The following is a 19,072-nucleotide window of genomic DNA, read 5'->3' as shown; positions in this document are numbered from 1 at the left end:
TATATATATAGAAAATTCGAAATTCTTCAAAACCCCCAAAAAAAAAAAATGTTTTTTTTTGTTGATTTGACACAAGATTCCTGTTCCCTAGTGTTATTTGAGTCAAATTCCAAAGTTTCAAGTCATTTGGATCATTTTTGAGTCATCGACCATTAATAGAGTATGAAAGTGGAAGAACATAAAGTTAGTCTTGAAGAAGAAGAGGAAATTAGGGCTTGAAAATTAGTGGGTTTATTTTTACTAGTGGAAGGGAGCCTAGGTTCGAAATTTGGGAATTTTTGGAGTTGTTTTGAAGGTGATTGGCAATTTGAAGTTCTTGGTGTTCTTGAAGAACTTCAAATCTTCATAGAAAAGAAAACTCAAAAGGTGTGTTTAATCCAAAAAGTGTACAAGTCAAAAGTATTTGTTGGGACAAAAGAAAAGAAAAAAAAATTAAGTTGGTAGGCCCTCAAATTAGAAAAATCAGAAATTTGAAAAAAAAAAAAAAAAAAAAAAAGTCGCCACATCATCGATGTCTTCAGCAGCGCGTCAGCAGTCTGATGCGAGCCTGCACGTGCGTGGCAGCCAACTTCAGAGAGCTGAATGCTCTGTTTTTGTCCCCTGTTTCACTTATTTTCGTCCCCTGTTTTTTTTTTTTTTTTTTTTAACAGTTTTCTTCCCCTGTTTTATTCCAGCCCCAAAATTAAAAAAAAAAAAAAAAATTATTTCTTCTTCAAGGTTTGTCTCTTCTTCTAATTCTTTTCCTTGATTCTTCTAACTAATTAACAATTAGTAATTGTTTTTACTTGATTGTTAAATTAGTTCTTGAGTCCGAATATTATTTCGTACCAATTTCTTCAAGCTTTTCTCGTTTTATTTCGTTGAACGTTTATTGACTCTTGTCCGTTTGTTTTGAGTCGTCCGTTATTCCTAACATAAGAATCCATTCTTCCACAAAGCTTAGCAATCGTGATGATTGATTGGACAAGTAGTTTTCATTCCCAACCTTGGACAAAGCACTAGGTTGGGTGGTAAAATTTGAGAGTTAAATACGAGCGACGTGAGGAACTTTACTACTAATATTGTTTGTTGAGTTTTGTAGGTACCATGACTAATTCCAGAGGACAATCTCATGATGGAGAGGACTCAATAGCTCTCTTACTTAGGGAGTTTGCAAGGATGACCACGGAGATGAGTGCAATGAAGGCGGATGCGGGAAGTATCAATGTTAGGTTGGCGAATGTGGAGCAAACTAGTGGGTTGGGCACTCCCTAATCAAAAGGTGGGGATGTGAATGTTGGGATGACGTGAGTGGGAACCCCAACACCTCACCAACCATAACCCCAGGACAAATGCGTGCGTTATACTATCCCCAAGCTAACCTCAATCCTTCCTCATCCATTCCACACCCTACTAATCCAAATGTCGACGCCTCGGGATATGTGAGGCGAACCAACCCCCTTAACCAACCCCAATTATACCAACACCCTCAAGAGGAACGTCCACCACACGTGACCCCGAGAGTCACTCCACCAATTATTTCCCATACAAACCCAAATGCACCAACACTACAAAACTTTACCCCGGAACCCTTTCCAACCCAATACCACAATCCCACTTATGAAGACGAAGTTGAGGCGTATGAGCGGGAGAGATGGTGGGAGGAGCCACGGTATGGAGGAAGACATGGGTATGATTCCCAAAGGGGACGACGGAGACGAGGAGGTTTTGGTAAGCCCTATGAGAAGCGGGGTAGATGGCAAGGTCATGATGACCGTGCTAGATGGCAAGGACATGATGACCGGGCAAGATGGCAAGGGTATGAAGATAGGGGAGGTCAAGACCGCAATTTGCATACTATCAAGGTGGAACTTCCCAAGTTCAAAGGTGGGAGTGACCCGGAAGAGTTCTTAGAATGGAAATTGCAAAGCGAGAGGATATTCTTTACTAACAACATCTCGGATGCGTTGAAAGCAAAGTATGCCCTCACCCAATTTGAGGGGTATGCATCCACTTGGTGGGAATCCAAGAAACATGAGAGAGCTCAACGACATATATTTGATGTGCCAACTTGGCAAGAGTTGATTGAGCTCATGGAAGCAAGGTATGTAACACCCGACTATTATCAAGGTGTTATCAAAAGAGTATACATGTTGAGGCAAGGTAGTAAGAGTGTGGAAGAATATTTCGATGAGTTTGAGAACTTGAGGTTGAAATCCAAGATCGAAGAACACTTGAATTACTCGGTGATCCGATTTGTGGCCAATTTGAACCATGATATCTCCAAATCCATAAGGCTTCATTCCTATACCACACTTGAGGAGGCATTTCATGATGCAACAAAGGTTGAAGCGGATTTGAAAGTGGAGAAATCCTACAAGGCTAAGAATGTGTCATACTCATCATGGATCAAGGATAGATGGGACAAACCCAAGATCACTACTCCAACTCCTCAAGCCAAGTTCGACTACAAAGCCAAGGGTGAAGACAAGGCTAAAGGAGGTAACAATGCTAAACCTAACTTTCCTCGTCCTTCTACTATTCAATGTTTCAAATGCCAAGGTAGGGGACACATTGCAAGTGAATGTCCTAATAGAAGGGCAATTGTGGCCATGCTTGATGGTTATCGAACCGATGAAGAGGAAGAGGGTGGTAGAGGAGGTAGTGATGGTGAATCGAAAGGTGAACATGAGAGAGAATTTGAAGAGGAGGATGATGAACAGCAACTAGAGGAGAATATTAATTTGGCTTGTGTGTTGCGAAGGATCATGGGTGCAATGAATAGAGAGAAACTTGATCAAAGGGAAAACCTCTTCCGTACCCGATACAAAATCATGGATAAAGTGTGCTCCTTGATCATTGATGGTGGTAGTTGCACAAATGTGGTGAGCACGACATTGGTTGACCATATGAAATTTCCTACAAGGAAACATCCTATCCCCTACAAGCTTCAATGGTTCAATGACTGTGGAGAAGTGAGGGTCACGAAGCGGGTTGTAGTGAAGTTTAGCATTGGCAAGTACCAAGATGAAGTCTTATGTGATGTGGTGCCAATGCAAGCATGTCATATGTTACTTGGGAGACCATGGCAATTTGATAGGGATGCTCAACATAGTGGGAGATCTAACAAGTATTCGTTCGTCTTGGGGTGTAGAAAGCATACTCTTACCCCATTGACACCCTATCAAGTAAGTGAGGACTATAGAATCATGAAAGAGCTCCGGGAGAGAGTGCAAAAGGAAGAAGTTTAAAAGGAGTCCTTACTTAGCCAAGAGGATCAAGAGGTAACAAAAGGGAAAGCCAAGATATGTACACTTGCCAAACAAAGCAATTGCTTGAAAGGTGTTGATGAGGGGCGCTTCATGGTGTGCCTTGTCAACAAGGATCACTTATTGCATACTAACCAAGATACTAGCACTTTGCCTAGTATTGTTTCTTCTCTTTTGCAGGAATATGATGAGCTATTTCCGGAGGAGATGCCCAAAGAATTGCCTCCATTAAGGGGTATTGAACATCAAATTGATTTTGTGCCGGGATCCCAAATTCCCAACAAACCGGCATCTAGGAGCAATCCAGAGGATACTAAGGAGTTGCAAAGGCAAGTTGAAGAGCTCCTTGAGAAGGGTCTTGTCAAAGAAAGTCTTAGTCCATGTGCCATACCGGTGATTCTTGTTCCAAAGAAAGATGGCACTTGGAGGATGTGCATTGATTGCAGAGCCGTCAATAAAATCACGGTAAAGTATCGACATCCTATCCTAGACTTGATGATATGTTGGATGAGCTATGTGGCTCAAGTGTATTTTCGAAGGTTAATCTTAGAAGTGGTTATCACCAAATTCGTATGAATCAGGGTGATGAGTGGAAAACGGCCTTCAAAACTAATTTTGGTCTCTATGAGTGGCTTGTTATGCCATTCGGACTAACCAATGCACCTAGCACTTTTATGAGGTTAATGAATCATGTCTTGAAGCCCTTTATCAATAAATTTGTGGTTGTCTATTTTGATGACATTCTTGTGTATAGTAAAACAATAGAGGAGCATGTAGTCTATTTGAGACAAGTGTTTGATGTCTTATTGCGTGAAAAGTTGTTTGCTAATCTTGAGAAGTGTTCCTTTGGGGTTGATAAAGTGGTATTCTTGGGTTTTGTTGTAAGTGTGAATGGTGTGGAGGTTGATGAAGAAAAAGTGGAGTCCATTAAAACTTGGCCAACTCCTGAAAATGCAACCGATGTAAGAAGTTTTCATGGGTTGGCAAGTTTCTAGAGGCGATTTGTGAAGGGATTTAGTACTATTGCCTCTTCTTTAACCGAATTGATCAAAAAGGAAGTTCCTTTTGTTTGGGGAGATGAGCAAGAGAAGGCTTTTCAAGAGTTGAAATCCATGTTGATTTCGTCACCATTGTTGCAATTGCCCAATTTTGAGAAGACACTTGAAGTTGAGTGTGATGCTTCCGGGGTTGGTATAGGTAGAGTATTGATGCAAGAGGGCAAGCCATTGGCTTACTTTAGTGAAAAGCTACAGGGGGCTTCTTTGAATTACTCTACTTATGACAAGGAGTTGTATGCACTTGTGAAGGTATTGACCCATTGGCAACATTACTTGTGGCACAAAGAATTTGTGATCCGTTCAGATCATGAGTCCTTGAAGCATTTGAAGAGCCAATCCAAACTCAACAAGAGACATGCAAAATGGGTTGAACTTATTGAAACATTTCCTTATGTGATCCATTACAAAAGGGGTAAGGAAAATGTAATGGCGGATGCTTTGTCTAGAAGGTATGTTTTGCTAAATACTATGACTTCCAGAATGATGGGATTTGAAAGCCTCAACGGGTTCTATTCTCAAGATCCCGATTTCAAAGAACTTTGTGAGGAGTTGACTCAAGGGAAGAGAGTTGACCGATACCAACTTGTTGAGGGGTTCTTGTTCAAATATGGTAGGGTGAGTGTCCCTATGAGTTCATGGAGAGAGCTTTTTGTCAAAGAAGCTCATAGTGGTGGAATGATGGGGCACTTTGGAGTTTCCAAAACTCTTGACATCCTTAATGAACAATTCTATTGGCCCAAAATGAAGCATGATGTGGAGAAGATTTATGGACAATGCTTGGAGTGCAAGCTAGCAAAATCAAAGACTCGTCCTCAAGGTATGTATACTCCCCTTCCCACTCCTATTGGTCCTTGGATTGACATTTCTATGAATTTTGTGTTGGGTCTTCCAAGAACCAAAAGGGGCATGATAGCATCTTTGTTGTGGTAGATAGGTTCTCAAAAATGTCTCATTTTATACCATGCCATAAATGTGATGATGCATCTCATGTTGCTTCCTTGTTTGTGAATCATGTGCTTAAATTGCATGGAGTGCCTCGCACTATTGTTAGTGATAGGGACTCCAAGTTTCTTAGCCATTTTTGGAAGAGTCTATGGGGTACACTTGGCACCAAGCTCATGTTCTCTACTTCTTGCCACCCTCAAACGGATGGTCAAACCGAAGTAGTGAATAGGACTCTTGGGAGCATGCTTAGGTGTATGATTAGAGGAAAACCCACTTCTTGGGAGGATCGTTTGCCTTTGATTGAATTTGCTTATAATCGATCCCTCCATTCCTCTATTGGCATGACTCTTGGTTCCTTTAACCTTAACCCTCTTGTCTAGTGATGTTGTTATGAGTTTGGATGAAAAACAAAGGGTATCCCAAATGGTGAAGGTTCATGCCAAAGTGAAGGAAAGCATAGAGAAGATCACTACTAAGGTGGCAAAAAGGCAAAACCATGGAAGAAAGAAAGTGGAATTCCAACCGATGATTGGGTTTAGGTCACTTCCGGAAGGAAAGATTCCCTCAATCGAGGGAGGGAAAGTTGAGCCCGAAGGAGATGGCCCTTTCAAAGTCCTTGAGAAGATCAATGACAATGCCTACAAGATCGACTTGCCAAGTGAGTATAATGTGCATAATGTTTTCAATGTAAGTGATCTATCTTCTTGTGGTGTAGGTGAGCTTTTATATTCGAGGACAAATCTTCTCCAAGAAGGGGAGGATGATATGATACCAATGGGCACAACTTCTTCAAGGCCATTCACTCGTAGCCAAGTCAAGTAGGTCCAAGACTTGCAAGTGATGTTTATGAAGAGAGGGGCATTGGAGGCGCTTGAAGAATACCTCTTAAGAGTGTATAACGTGTGGATGATTGTTTGGGAGGATGTTGAAGATGAAGGCATAAGAAGGGAAGCCATAAAAAATGGCTAAAAGTGCAAATGGCCAAAGAAGAGCCAATGTTGGCTATTTTCGGCCAACTTGTGGCTAATTTTGCAAAAGGTCACTTTTGGGCCTTAGTTGCAAAAGACAAGACTATATATAGTTGTCTTAGTCATTTCATTAGTTCCTTAGCTTGATTATTGAAGAAAAACCTCTTATGAGTGATAATTTGTTTAGTTGGTTAGTTAGAAATTATCCTAGTGATTAGTTGTGTGGATCTTCGGTTGGTAATCCAAAAGTTTTGTCCTTGATTGTCTACATTGAATTGCTCATTTGTGGATTCATTGAGTCTTCATTATTGATTATCAATTAGTATAGGTTCATTAGTAGGAATCAATTAGGAGGGTTTAGGTTTAAAATACCTAGATTTGCCTATAATTCCTTTACTAATTGGGTCTTGCTTTTATCTTAATTTCTTGCATTCTAGTTCCATTTTGAATTTCTAAAGTTTCCATTAGGAATCCTATCACCTTCTTATGGACTCAGCGTCCTCTCTGAGTTTGCCCAACCGCATGGAATTTACCTAGACTCAGCACTGAGATTTGCCCCACCTACACGAGATTTGCCTAAACTCAATTGAACTCTGACCCACAACGACAAGGCTCACACAGGAGTGGCTCTAATATCATCTGTAACAACCCACCCCGCTAGCAATATAGTCCGCTTTAGGCCTATGCCCGTACGGCTTTAAAACGCGTCACTATGGTGTAAAGCCTGCTTACTTATATACCTAACATCTCTCCTATGTTTTTGCCGATGAGGACTTAAGTTGGGGCGTCAAGGTTGACGAAAGCTTCTGAAAACTGACCAGTGACTTTAGTTACGAAAGAGATGCTCAATGTGGAGAACTGTAAAAAAATCTTACAATTACACACCTAACGCCTTGTGACACTCATTTCGTTTGCACCATAATAAGTAATAACGGGACCAATAGCAATAGGGACTTTCCTATTCAATAGGCCTTCCAGTGCAATGAAATGAAAAGACCCAAGTGAGTGCTAATGATATGCTTGATAAAGAAAGTCATACTTTATTACAAATATTTGGCTAGCATATCAATTTCAGAGGCTAGACTAATACAATTTAATGGAATATGTGCATATGCAATAAGATATATGCAGACAACACTCACATAATCATTTGAACTATAAAGATGCTTCTGCTTCCTACATTTATTTCAAGATACAAAGAAAGATTACTTCATTCTTCAGCACAGGATTTTATATCCAAAATCAGCTTTGCGCAGAGGCAGCAGGATTGCTTCTTGGAAACGATGAAACATCAGTGCCGCCTTCTTGACTAGTTTGCTCTTCGTTAGCATGCCGCACAAACTCTTCCGGTGACATGTGAGACCCATGACAAGCACAAACAATCCTGATTTGGGTGGGACTGTATCTATAAGTAACACCAGATATTGTTCTACCATTTGGACCAGGACCAGTTGTTGAGACCCATGGTAGATTCGGATAGGAACCAGATCCTCCAAATTTCAGATCTGCTGCAAGACCTGGCCTTATAGTCCGAAATTCAGAAGGAACTGCTTCTGCTCTGGGCTGCTCAGGAGGGTCTTTTGCCCTGAAGCTTATGTTGCTACCTTTAACATTTTCCTCCCCTCGAGAAGTGGAAGTTTCTTCTGCCTTATGCTGTCTTCCATTGCCTTTCACATGCTCCATTGCCCTCCCATCATATTGTACAGATTCAGATGACTTATGTGGAATAATAGGTAAAGTAGCTACATAAAAATAGCAAGTAGAACTTCTTAGTCACAAGGCTGGACAATTACTGAACTAAGAAACCATGCCCATTGATGTAACAGTGATGGTGCATAATTTTAAATGCAACAATCTGGAAGTTTTCGGGAACTTCTGGCATCTCATGCAACAAATTAGAAGCTACATAAAATTTATAGGAATGTTCAATAGGTGTACAAGAGGAAAGGATGAAAGATAAATGATGCAGGTTGAAATTAATTGTCAAGAAGGAAAAAAATGAAAACTTGAATGAGCAAGAACTTAAAAATCAATGAAGCAGGAAGGGGGGTTTAGGTACTATGGTTGCAGTATAAGTTAAGATAACAAAAGTTGGGCAGTAATAACGGCTTCGGAAGATCATCTATTCACTAATTTAGAGAGGGTCAATAATGAGTTTATGTTGATTAAGTATGGGCTATGAATGCCTGTTGTGGATCTTCATTTACTGCAATGTGTACAAATTACATCCTTGCTGATGCTCTTATAGTGAAGTTATGTATCTATTCTATTCTAGAAAATAAAAGACAAAAGTAAGGTTTGCCGCAAATAACAGGTGCCCAAGATCAACGTTAAGTAAGCTCACAACCTTGAACATCGTAAATCTTTGAGCATGCAAGTTCATGTTACATCAAGGTGGCACTTGTTATTCAATCGCAAATAATTTTTTATAACATTTTTAACACAAACTGTGTAGACCCAACATTTTTACCCTTTTTTTTTTTTTTTTGAGCAGGTAACAAATTTTGTAGATGAGATAAACCCTTAGGACAGAGATTCTGCTACGAGTAAACATAGTTAGAAGACCCCAAAAAAGAACAAAAACCGAGTCTTGTGGTAATTACATGGACCCGATGATGTCCATCACTATAGATTCTGCCCGCCTCTAGAGGGGCTACTTTACTCCAAAAGTGAAACAAAAATATATAATTCATCTTGATCTGTTGTTCAGGGTTTGCTCTATCTTCAAAACATCTTGAGTTCCTTTCCTTCCATATTATCCACCAGATACATGCTAGGACAGTGCTCCACCATTTCTTCTGCCTTGGTAGGATACCTGGATCATTCCAGTATGCTATCATTAATACAGTTGTCATGGGAATTGTCCAATTCAATCCTTTCATACTCATGAACAAATACCACAGCTTGCTGGTTATTTTGCAGTGTTGAAACAAGTGACTATTTGTGTCCACTTCTTGTTCTCACAAAGAACATCTAGAGCACAGTTGCATACCTCTCTTCAACAAACAATCATGTGTTAGAACAGCCTCTTTTACCACAAGCCAGCAGAAACAAGCCCCTTTAAATGGAATTTTCACGTTCCAGATATGCTTTCAGTGCCAAGGCCTAATGTGTTGTTGTCCAGCACTGTTTAAGACAATATAAACGGACTTACACAGAATGAACTCCTTTATTATTTTTCCCCACACCAGTATGTCCTCTTGCTCAACAGTGCCTTTGAAGTTTTCCAGCAATTTGAAGAATTCAGTCACTCTAGTAACCTCCAAGTCATTGAGGCACCTTCTGAAGCTGACATTACAACCTCGCATACTAGGCTTCCATACACTTACACCATAAGAACCTCAGATCGCCTGTACACCACAACCCATTTTCCCCATATTTTATCACTGATAACTTTGCTCCATAACACTTGTTCCTCCAAAGGTCCACAACCACTTCATTTGTAAGCTCTTTTTATATTGTTTCAAGTTTCTGATTTCCAGGCTTCCTTCCTTTTTGCTAACCAGAGTACTCCATTTTACCTGATGGAGAACCTTCTATCCTTGTTTCCTTGCCATATGCAATTCCTCGTTCACATAATCAATTCTTCTCTCAACTTTTACTGGTAAAGGAAAAAGAAACATCATATAAGTAGGAAGAGAGTCCAATCAGTGTTGCCAAAGGCGCGCTTAAGCCCTGAAACGAGGCTCAAAACATGTTAAGCGCTTCGCCTAGATTTATTTGCGCTTTAGTGTCATCAACAAGGCTCTAAGACACAGTTTTCCTTGACAATGAGCCCCTCTGGAAGAGGTGACACTAGATAATTGATATTTCACTTTATCGCAATGTTTTTACTATTTCTTTGTCCATTTATTTGTTGTTCATGCTTATTATTAGTAGTCTTGGACTAAACATAAATATATGTGTTTTTTCACCATTGCGCCTTTTTTCATTAAAGCCCGCGTTTTATTTGCACTTTGCGCTTAAAGCCACAGCTGACCTTAGAGCTTTTTTGCGCTTTTCGCTTTTAATAACACTGAGTCCAATACACTATGGACAAAAATTATTCCCCCACCCTCCCTCCCTAGGGAGAGTAATTACTTTTCCACTAGGTGAGTTTCTTTTCACACCTCTCTAACACTACATTCTGTGTCTCCTGGGATCTATTCTTTGCACATAAAGGCATCCCCAAGTATGTAGTTGGCAGCATCCCCAATTGACAGCCTAGAAGACCAGCCAGTCTCTGAGTATTAGTCACCTCATTTATTGTGAAGATTGAGACGTGCTCAAATTTACGTGTAATCTTGAAACTGCTTCAGAGACAGACAAAATCAGCCTTAAATGTCTAACTTGCTCCTCTTCAGCATCACAAAAAATAAAGGAGTCATCAACATATAGAAGATGACTAATTTCCAAGTTGCTTCTATCACTATTCACCACCTTGAAGCCCCTTAGCCGACCCTCCTAATTTGCCTTCTTGATCATACTATTCAGTCCTTCTATTGAAATAATAAAGAGAGAGAGAGAGATTGAGGGTCTCCTAGCCGTAGTCCTTTCTGAGAAGAAAAGAATCTCTCTAGAGAGTCATTAACTAGAATGGAAAATTTTACATTGCTTATGCAAAAGCCTATCCACCTGATCCATCTATTTCCAAACACCATATTCATAAGGACTTTCAAAAGATAATCCCAATTAATATGATCAAATATATGAAACATATGATCAAATGTCTTTTAACCAGTTTACCAAGGATCCCAGGAATCTTCCCTCTAATTCTGGAGTCAACAATGTATCTATTTTCTTTTGATAAAAGCCATTTGTTAAGTGTCAACCAGTTTATGAATCACTATCTTCAACCTCTGTCAAAACCTTTGATGATCGTGCACACACTACCTATGAGACACATAGGTTTGTGTTCCTTTAGTTCCACTGCCCCAACCTTGTTAGGAATTAAAGCTAAGTAATAGCCTTAGAGTTTTTCCCGAAGTACTCCTATGAGTGGACATTTTAAAAAATCTTCATCAGGTCTTCTTTAACCACATCCCAACACTGAACAGAAAAGCCCATGGTGTACCCATCTGGACCTAATGCGTTGGCCCTTAATCCCTCTAGGATTTCTTTTTCTTAAAACCCTCTACAATACTGATTTATCCTCCACTCTCTCAATTTGCCTTTCAGCCATTAAAGTTTTTGAGTAAGAATAAAGTCAGGCTGCCCTGAACATTAAAGGAAGACCACCAAGATGCAATTTTATCTCCAAACCACTCTGTTCCTGGCCACCGATTTTCGAACTTAAAATATGATTTTATGCTGTCTCATTACTCCATTTGTAGTGATATCGGGGGGTATGATCTGAAGAAACTTTTGGTAGTATAAATTGTCTGATGTTCCTAAAGCTTTCATCCCACTCTGATGAGAACAAAAACCTATCCAATACCCTATCCCATGTAAAAATAAAAAATCGTAGAAGTGGAGGATCAATAAGCTCCAGATCCTCAATGAACTTAGTAAAATCCCTCTTGGCTCTTAAGATGCTGTTCCCACCCCTCTATTCCTCCATAAATCTAAGATCCTGTTCCCACCCCTCTATTCCTCCATAAATCTAGTTCAATTGAAGTCCCCCACACTACCCATGGCCTTTCACAGATTCCCCTAGAAGGGGATAACTCCCACCAAACGTCCTCCATCTCTACTCTACGATGTGGCCCGTATACCCCAGCCAGATGCCATAAGGAATTTTGAGACATGGACATGAAATTACAGATTATGGAGTAATACCCAACACTGATAACTTCAACCTCCATAACATGTTGTCCCATGAGACTTAACATACTTTCCCTGCTACCCCAAAAAGCAACCAAATTTAACCCATCTGCTACCCCTCACTGTTTCACATACCACTGCACATCCTCTTGGAGTTTGGATTCTTGTGAATAACAAAAATCGATCTTCAATTCTCATTTAACAGCTTCACTTTTTATCAGTGCGATTCAGTCCCCTAACCTTCCACAATATGATGTTGACCTTCATTGATAACCATACTCTAGGAAGTTCATATTGGAGACCAAATTCTGTGACTCCAGGCTCCCTTTCTTCCTTTCCGGAGTCGTACATGTCTTCAAACTTGAGGCCTCTCTTAGATCTTGTCTCCGCCTATCAATTTTCTAAATATAGATAAATCCTCCCTTTCGCATCCTAAAAAAAATGACCCCATACGCCTTGCTCAGCTTTACAACATTTTTATGAACCCACAAAGAAGCATCCATCTCTCTCAATAAATTGAGCATCAAGAGGTTCCGCATCATCCCCCTGACTATGTCTTCTAATCTTCATCCTCCACCACCTGATTTGTGCCATAGAAAGAGAGAATGATTTCTCGTCCTATACATATCACCCTACCTTCATCTTCCTCGCCATGCATGCTTGAGTCTTCTATGGGTTAGCATTCTTTTGTCTCTCTAGTTGAGTAGCCAAAGACAGTGATTCCCTTGTGCTAAGGTTCGCTAATATTTCAATCTCCATCGAGTCAAATGTTGATATTATGACTTCAGGGTCGAAAACCCGTTCTCAAAGGCAATTTTAAAACCCATTTCTGGGCTTTTTAAAATCCACAATTGGGCTTAGACTAATAGTAAATTGAAGAGTCCCCTTGACCCATATCATTTAGCCTAATTAGTTTTTTCTTCTTCTTTACCTGATGGTCCCCATTCAAATTCAAATCATTGCTATCCATGTGGCACATCCCATCTATAGTTTTAACACCTACACCATAGACTTTAGGTATATCTCCCACATTCACCGCCGATACTTCAGTGCTGGAACACCAAGTAACCGCCTCACACCACACCAAAATCGTAAAGAAAAATCCATTTTTCCACCTCAATCCTTCTGAGAATTTCTTCAAATGGACCCTTCGCTATGTTTGGGAACTATACAGAAGAATTCAACTGCTCAATTAACTTTAATTGTTGTAAGGTAGGATATACTTGCATTTTTATATTTTACGCTGCATTTTATTCAGCTAGTGTTGTTTGTTGTTTATAATAATCAGCTACATGAATCAGATAACTTTTCAGTTTGCTTCTACTACCATTTTTTCTTTAAAATTGAAAGAACAGTTTTCGTTTTAGATTAAAGCAGTATTTTTTTTCCCTTCGATTGGTAAAAGCACCAACGCATATATGGCCCTTTAAACGGTATATGAACAGTGGATTAAAAAAGAAGAAGAAAACCATAAAGTTTGTCTTCCAACACAGTATTTCTCACTGGGAGCAATAAAGTTGTCCTCCCGATGAATGTTCAATGACTACAGAAGGTCTACAGTCATTCAATCACAGCTTCTCACGACAGGGAAGTATCTTAAAAAGTTTCAAGAAGTAGAATGGGCTGCTTTGCTATTTCATAAGCACAAATAGAAATGCAAAAAATCCTAAGGAGTGATTTGATTATTCCAAAATCTTCTTTCAATTTTTCTCAAGTGCTATAGATTATGTCCAACAAATTGTTAACATGCATTGAAGATGAAAGTAAAGTCATAGAGTTAAAAGGAAAACCTTGAGCAATATTTGTTCCATCTTTGTGCTTATCAGAGCCCAAGGGACCTCTTCCGTAGGAAGGGTGAAGCTGTTGAAGATTAGAAGCTGCACCGCGGGAATTATCCTTCTCCAATGTTGGCAGCTGTACAGAAGAGTAGCCAAACATTAATGGCAAATTTGTAGGCATGAAAGGCTGAGTTCCTGGTCTATCCCCGCTTGTGGTAGCCATTACCTGCATCATGCCAGGAACTGGGTAACCAGTCGTACTTGCTGTACTACCAGGGTTAGAATCTTTCAGAGGCATAGAGTAAGGCAGGTTCATGATGTTTATTGATTGGCCTTGGAATGGGATGGTATATGGCATATTCCCAAACTTAACATCCTTCTCAGAAGAAATGGTAAACCTTCTTTGACCAAGTAATTCTACACCACTTGAATCAGGAACACCACGAACCTCCTTATGAACCTCACCTAGACCACTAGTTCCAACAAATCTCTTAGAGTTCTCATCATGCTGCAACATTTGCCTGGACGTTGAACCCACAGTTTCGGAATCAGCTACATCTTCATTTTCTGCAGTTGAACCATCATCCGTGGTTATTGAAATGTGTGATGTCCTTGTCTTGTCATGCATATCAGCATGATGGCCTTCTCTCTCATGCTTCTTTTGTTGACTCGACTCCCTGAACAAATTTTTACGTTTGTCACCCACATCACTTCTCCTTTCTTCTTCAACTTCTATATGTCTATTATCATTTGAAACCCAGAATCCTCCACTATTTAACTTTTTAGAAGCATCTACATCAACACTAGTGCTGGAAAGGAAGTTCCCATCATGTTTCGTTGAATCACCTCTCTGAGAACCCACACCAGAATCATGCTTTTGGCTGCTAGTGCCTCCATCCAGAAAGTTCTTGAAATCATTGATCACCTTGCCATCTCTATCAACTTCCTCAACCTTAGAATCCGATGAGCTCCCACTTTTACTTTTCTCTGAGGCAGCCACTCCACCACAGGGCAGACCCAAGCTTAGATCAAGACCGTCTTCGTCCATTTTGATCAAACACAAAACACATTGACCAGATTCACATGTGAAACTTCAGTTCACTCTGCCAACAAATGAAGGAAGAAAGCTTCACTCTGCAATATTTTTACTGCTTCATCTGGAATGGTAGAAACTTTATTCAGACAGAACAACTGTTGTAATATCTGTTCATGCGAACCTTGGTTAAGTGACATCTCACAGACAAGAATAAAATACTGTTTATCAGTCAACCGAACGAAAAATATTAATTATTGCTCAAAATAAAAATTAAAAGAAAAGCTTGCATTTAATAGTACTTAAAGGCACAAAGAAGAAGCTCACTACAAAATGCATTGAATAGCCTGATTAGTTTCTCTGCAAGTCCTGTATGTTGTTTTATACTAACATAAGAATGCTGAAAATGCTTACATAAATGGTTTATGTCTCATCCTATGATTATTCAGTTTAGGCAGACCCATTGAAACAAGTGAAATTAATACTCATCTACTCACAATTGCTAAGGTAGCAATTCAACTCCTCTAAATAAGTAATAACTAATGACCAGAACCCAATCTGTCCATCCACAGTCAGTGAGCTATTTCTTTTTTTATTATTAAAGGTTGTGAGCTGACGTTTTAAAGGAAGCGGAACTGAAGAATACAGGAGAAATGAAGATAGGAAGTAGTCAAAATAGGACCTCCTTCCATACTAGATTTCTGGAAACAAGAAGAACATCAAAGTAACTGTAGCAAAACAATCGACCATTAGGTCTCAGGTTCAAATCCCAGCAGAGACAAAAACACTAGGTGATGTCTTCTCATCCGTCCTAGCCTTGGCGGACAGAATTAACTGGTACCTGTTGGGGAGGTGACAAATATCCCATGAAATTAGTCGAGGTGCGCCCAAGCTGGCTCGGACAACACAGTTATCAAAAAAAAAAAAAAAAAAAAAAAAAAAAAGAATATGAAATGAACCAAAACTTGCTTTAGCTTTTCAGAGACTACGCCTATGTGAATCATCCATATATATTCGGAGGATTTATCCACTACTACTTCCTTGGTCTTCAAGCTACCATAACCCTCTTCCTTAAAGATATACTTAAAAAATAGTAGCAGAACTTACACTTCAAAAAGCTGCATCAGACTCTAAACAAAATCAAAATTATATCTTTAGATGTGAGTTACTGCTAGTTTCCCTTTTTTTTTTTCATAGTTATTCGGTAAATATTTGACGAGGCTAAAAATGTTAAAACTTTTAATAAAATTAGAGGATCATGAACATCCTTAAGGGACAATTTGAACATATTCTCAAACGTAACAGACTATTTCAATAATTTTCTCATTTAGGCAGAATTCAGAAGTAGATATACTCATTTACATCTGCCTAAACCTTCAAAAAATAACAATTAAACAGAGACCCCAATTCATTAACTAGATCTAAAACTCAAACTAAAAGAAACAGAAAGCCCTACAAAGAATAACAAATCTATCTACATATAGATCAAGAAGTAAAGAAATATATTTACTTACTGACAACAGAGATACAAAGTAGAAACTTAACTATTGAAAAAGGATTAAAAGTCCTTAGAAATAATAAACAAATATTGGTTGGGGGGTATTTATTTACCTGATGAAAAGAGAAGACAAAACCCTAGCAATGTGAAAGATGAGAAGAGCAGCCAAAGTGGATGTCAGTGAGGGCGACGCCTACCAGTGGGCGGGCGGAGTCAGAAAATATGGATGCAAAGACCTGACTGCCCAAACTTCTTTTTTTCTTTGTTTAACATGAAGCACGTGGTGGATATGTCACTTCAATTTACCTCATCTCCTACCCTACAATTTTTTTGTGCTTCATTCTTCATAGAGAAAAAAGAGACCACTTACACTCTGTTTGGATGGTGTTATGTCATCGTATTGCATTGCATTGCATTATACTGTATTAATGAATACAATATTTGGATAGATAACATGTTTGTTGTGGTTTAATAACATTCTTATTATTTGATTTGATTATGATAATGTATAATAACATGTAAATTTACTAAAATACCTTGGCAAAAGACATAGATTGCACGCTAAACTACATCCGAAATGTCGATATCACACTACAACTATTAGGGCGACTTATAACACCCTGACGACCTTAAAAGCGAATTTATTTACCCCTCCGGACACGCAAACTCAAGCGCATTTCTGTCGACATTTTTGGGCGCGTCAACAATGATTTACTACGCATTAAACTTTTAAGAAAAAAGGAAAAACAATCTCAAATTCATATTAATGGTCCCAACGGCAAAAAAATAATACATTATAACCCATACCCGACCCTATGCCAAGAACCCTAGTTTTCTCTCCCAAATTGTGAAGAATCAGCCCCAAATTGAAGCTCAAGCTCAGTTCTTTTAAAGCAAAGGTAACTAAATCCTCCTTGTTTTATTAGTTCCTCTCTTTTTTCCCTTCTGGAGTTGTATTTTTTTCACGTAAATTCATTTTGAAATGTCAAAATCGCTTGGATTTTTTTGCAATTTTCTTTAAGTTTCGTATGGAGATCTATCTGATTAGCTTTGTTTGGTTCTTTTTCCTGGTAATGAAGGCGCTATAATGGCTAGAATAGGCTTGAGTAGGTTTTGCAAGCAAGAAGATGATCATGAATTGAACGAAGTGCGATGCAAACATGGATTTCTTCTGCCTTTATTGACCTCTTGGACCCCAATGAACCCTAGTAGAAGATATTGGAGTTGTCCATACTATGGTGTAAGTGAATTTGTTTTCAAAAATTGAACTTTCAAGAGCTGGAAGACTGGTTTTTTCTTGATTTTATTAATTTGTCGGGTGCTAGATCATGCGATATTTATCTTTGGAAGGATGATGAGATTGATCTGACATCCAAATTTGTGATTCCTAAACTGATAGGAAGAATTGGTGAGCTTGAAGCATGCTTATGGAAAAGTTGATGACAAGCCTACTAGGTCAACAAACTTTATGGAAAGCAAAATTGATATGAACAGTATAGAGAATCAACTGGACAATTTTAAAAAAGACAAGTGGAGGAGCAAGCTGGCTAAGTCTAAGAAAAAGGAGATGGTACTTTGGATTGCTCTGTTATGTGTTTGTATTTTAGTTGTAAGTTCTGTGTTTCAAAACATGTACTTGAGAACTGTTTCAATGAAGTTTCCCTTAGCTCTTGGTCTACTTGTAAAGAACTTGTTGGTGTTGTGAACCCTTATTTTCGTGTAATGAATTGGTAATGTTGGTTTTTTAGATTGGGTTGTCAATGTATTTTATTTGGGTGGAATAGCCTGGTAGGCCCTTGTACTTGTCTAGTTTTGTCATGTCAGTGCTCGTACTTACAAGTTTGCCAACTAAACCCCTTTACCCTTCAAAAATAAGCATTTTATACACTTTTTTAGCCCGCTCCTGATTCGTGTAATACAACCGCTTACACGTTGATTTCCATGTCATTTGAAAATGCCACATAGGATATTAGAGCCTAAATATGAATTAATATCCATTTCCTCTTACATTTTCTCTTTCTTCCAAAACACACCCCTGTTCTACAAAATTGAACAAAACGGAAAAGCCATCCAGAAATCCAGACCAGTCTCTCTTATCCTTTGTTTGTTTTCCTTTTCGATTCATCATCATCATCATTCATATTTTAGGACAAATCATCTTCATCATCCCTCTACTCCATTATTTTTCTCTTCTCCATCATTTTTTAGGACAAATTTTTAGAAACTCTAGTCACGATTTATGATGGAGGTTTCTGAAGTGTTTTGATGGTGAGAAAAAGTTGGGTATGACCATTGAACTTGGAGTTAATTTAGACATAAAACCATAACCCACCATTATTGTCGAAGTCATGGGGCGTTTTTGAGTTAAAATCTAAACTTGAATATTATTATGAAATTTAAATTGTGTGCCTATTGTTGAACTGAAATTGTTGAAATCTAGCTGAAGTTGATGATTGTTTGGAGCGAATTTTAAAGAATCTGCCATTATTGAAGGATGAATTCTACGTTCTAACTTGAATTTGAAACTTTCGAAATGGGTGTCTCTTATTTGAATGTTTTGATCTCGGATTCGGAATAGGTTGGAGCTTTTGTTCTTTAAATTTGGAATTGGATTTGAACCAAAAAGATCATATGTTAAAATCGAGTTTGAACTACAAAATTGAAAGAAATTAACCATTAAAAGAGTTGAAGCTCCATCGTTTAACCTTGGAAGGGTCGCGCTATCAGTGTTGCTATTTCTCGGTGTTTTGATAGGATTATTAGTGGGTGGTTGTTCTAGTTTTTTGGTATTGTAGGAGCCTC

General features: G+C 38.8%; 1 protein-coding gene across 4 annotated transcripts; it reads right to left on the bottom strand.

The window, feature by feature from the left end:
- Positions 1-7,221: 7,221 nt before the first annotated feature.
- Positions 7,222-16,588, bottom strand: LOC132068834 (ninja-family protein mc410). Of its 4 annotated transcripts, none has more exons than XM_059462572.1 (3): positions 16,384-16,588; positions 13,752-14,842; positions 7,222-7,961 (listed from the first exon to the last, which is right to left on the bottom strand). In XM_059462572.1, exons 2-3 carry the CDS (start codon positions 14,785-14,787, stop codon positions 7,462-7,464), a joined length of 1,536 nt encoding a protein of 511 aa, XP_059318555.1. In that variant the 5' UTR covers positions 14,788-14,842; positions 16,384-16,588; the 3' UTR covers positions 7,222-7,461. The 4 variants fall into 4 exon arrangements, with proteins under 4 accessions (XP_059318555.1, XP_059318554.1, XP_059318552.1 ...); XM_059462571.1 differs by having other exon boundaries at positions 13,752-14,972; positions 16,384-16,587; XM_059462569.1 differs by having other exon boundaries at positions 13,752-14,942; positions 16,384-16,587.
- Positions 16,589-19,072: the final 2,484 nt, after the last annotated feature.

The sequence above is a fragment of the Lycium ferocissimum genome, chromosome 8 (genome assembly GCF_029784015.1).
Source record: "Lycium ferocissimum isolate CSIRO_LF1 chromosome 8, AGI_CSIRO_Lferr_CH_V1, whole genome shotgun sequence".
Classification (NCBI taxonomy): Eukaryota; Viridiplantae; Streptophyta; class Magnoliopsida; order Solanales; family Solanaceae; genus Lycium; species Lycium ferocissimum.
Note: the sequence above shows the minus strand (reverse complement) of the source record. Positions and strands in the feature narration are given on the sequence as shown.

Coding starts and splice junctions, on each gene's coding strand:
- LOC132068834 (XM_059462572.1), bottom strand. CDS start 14,787: ATGGACGAAGACGGTCTTGATCTAAGCTTGGGTCTGCCCTGTGGTGGA. Junction 7,962..13,751: donor TGGAACAAATATTGCTCAAG/GTTTTCCTTTTA, acceptor ATTTTTATGTAG/CTACTTTACCTATTATTCCA.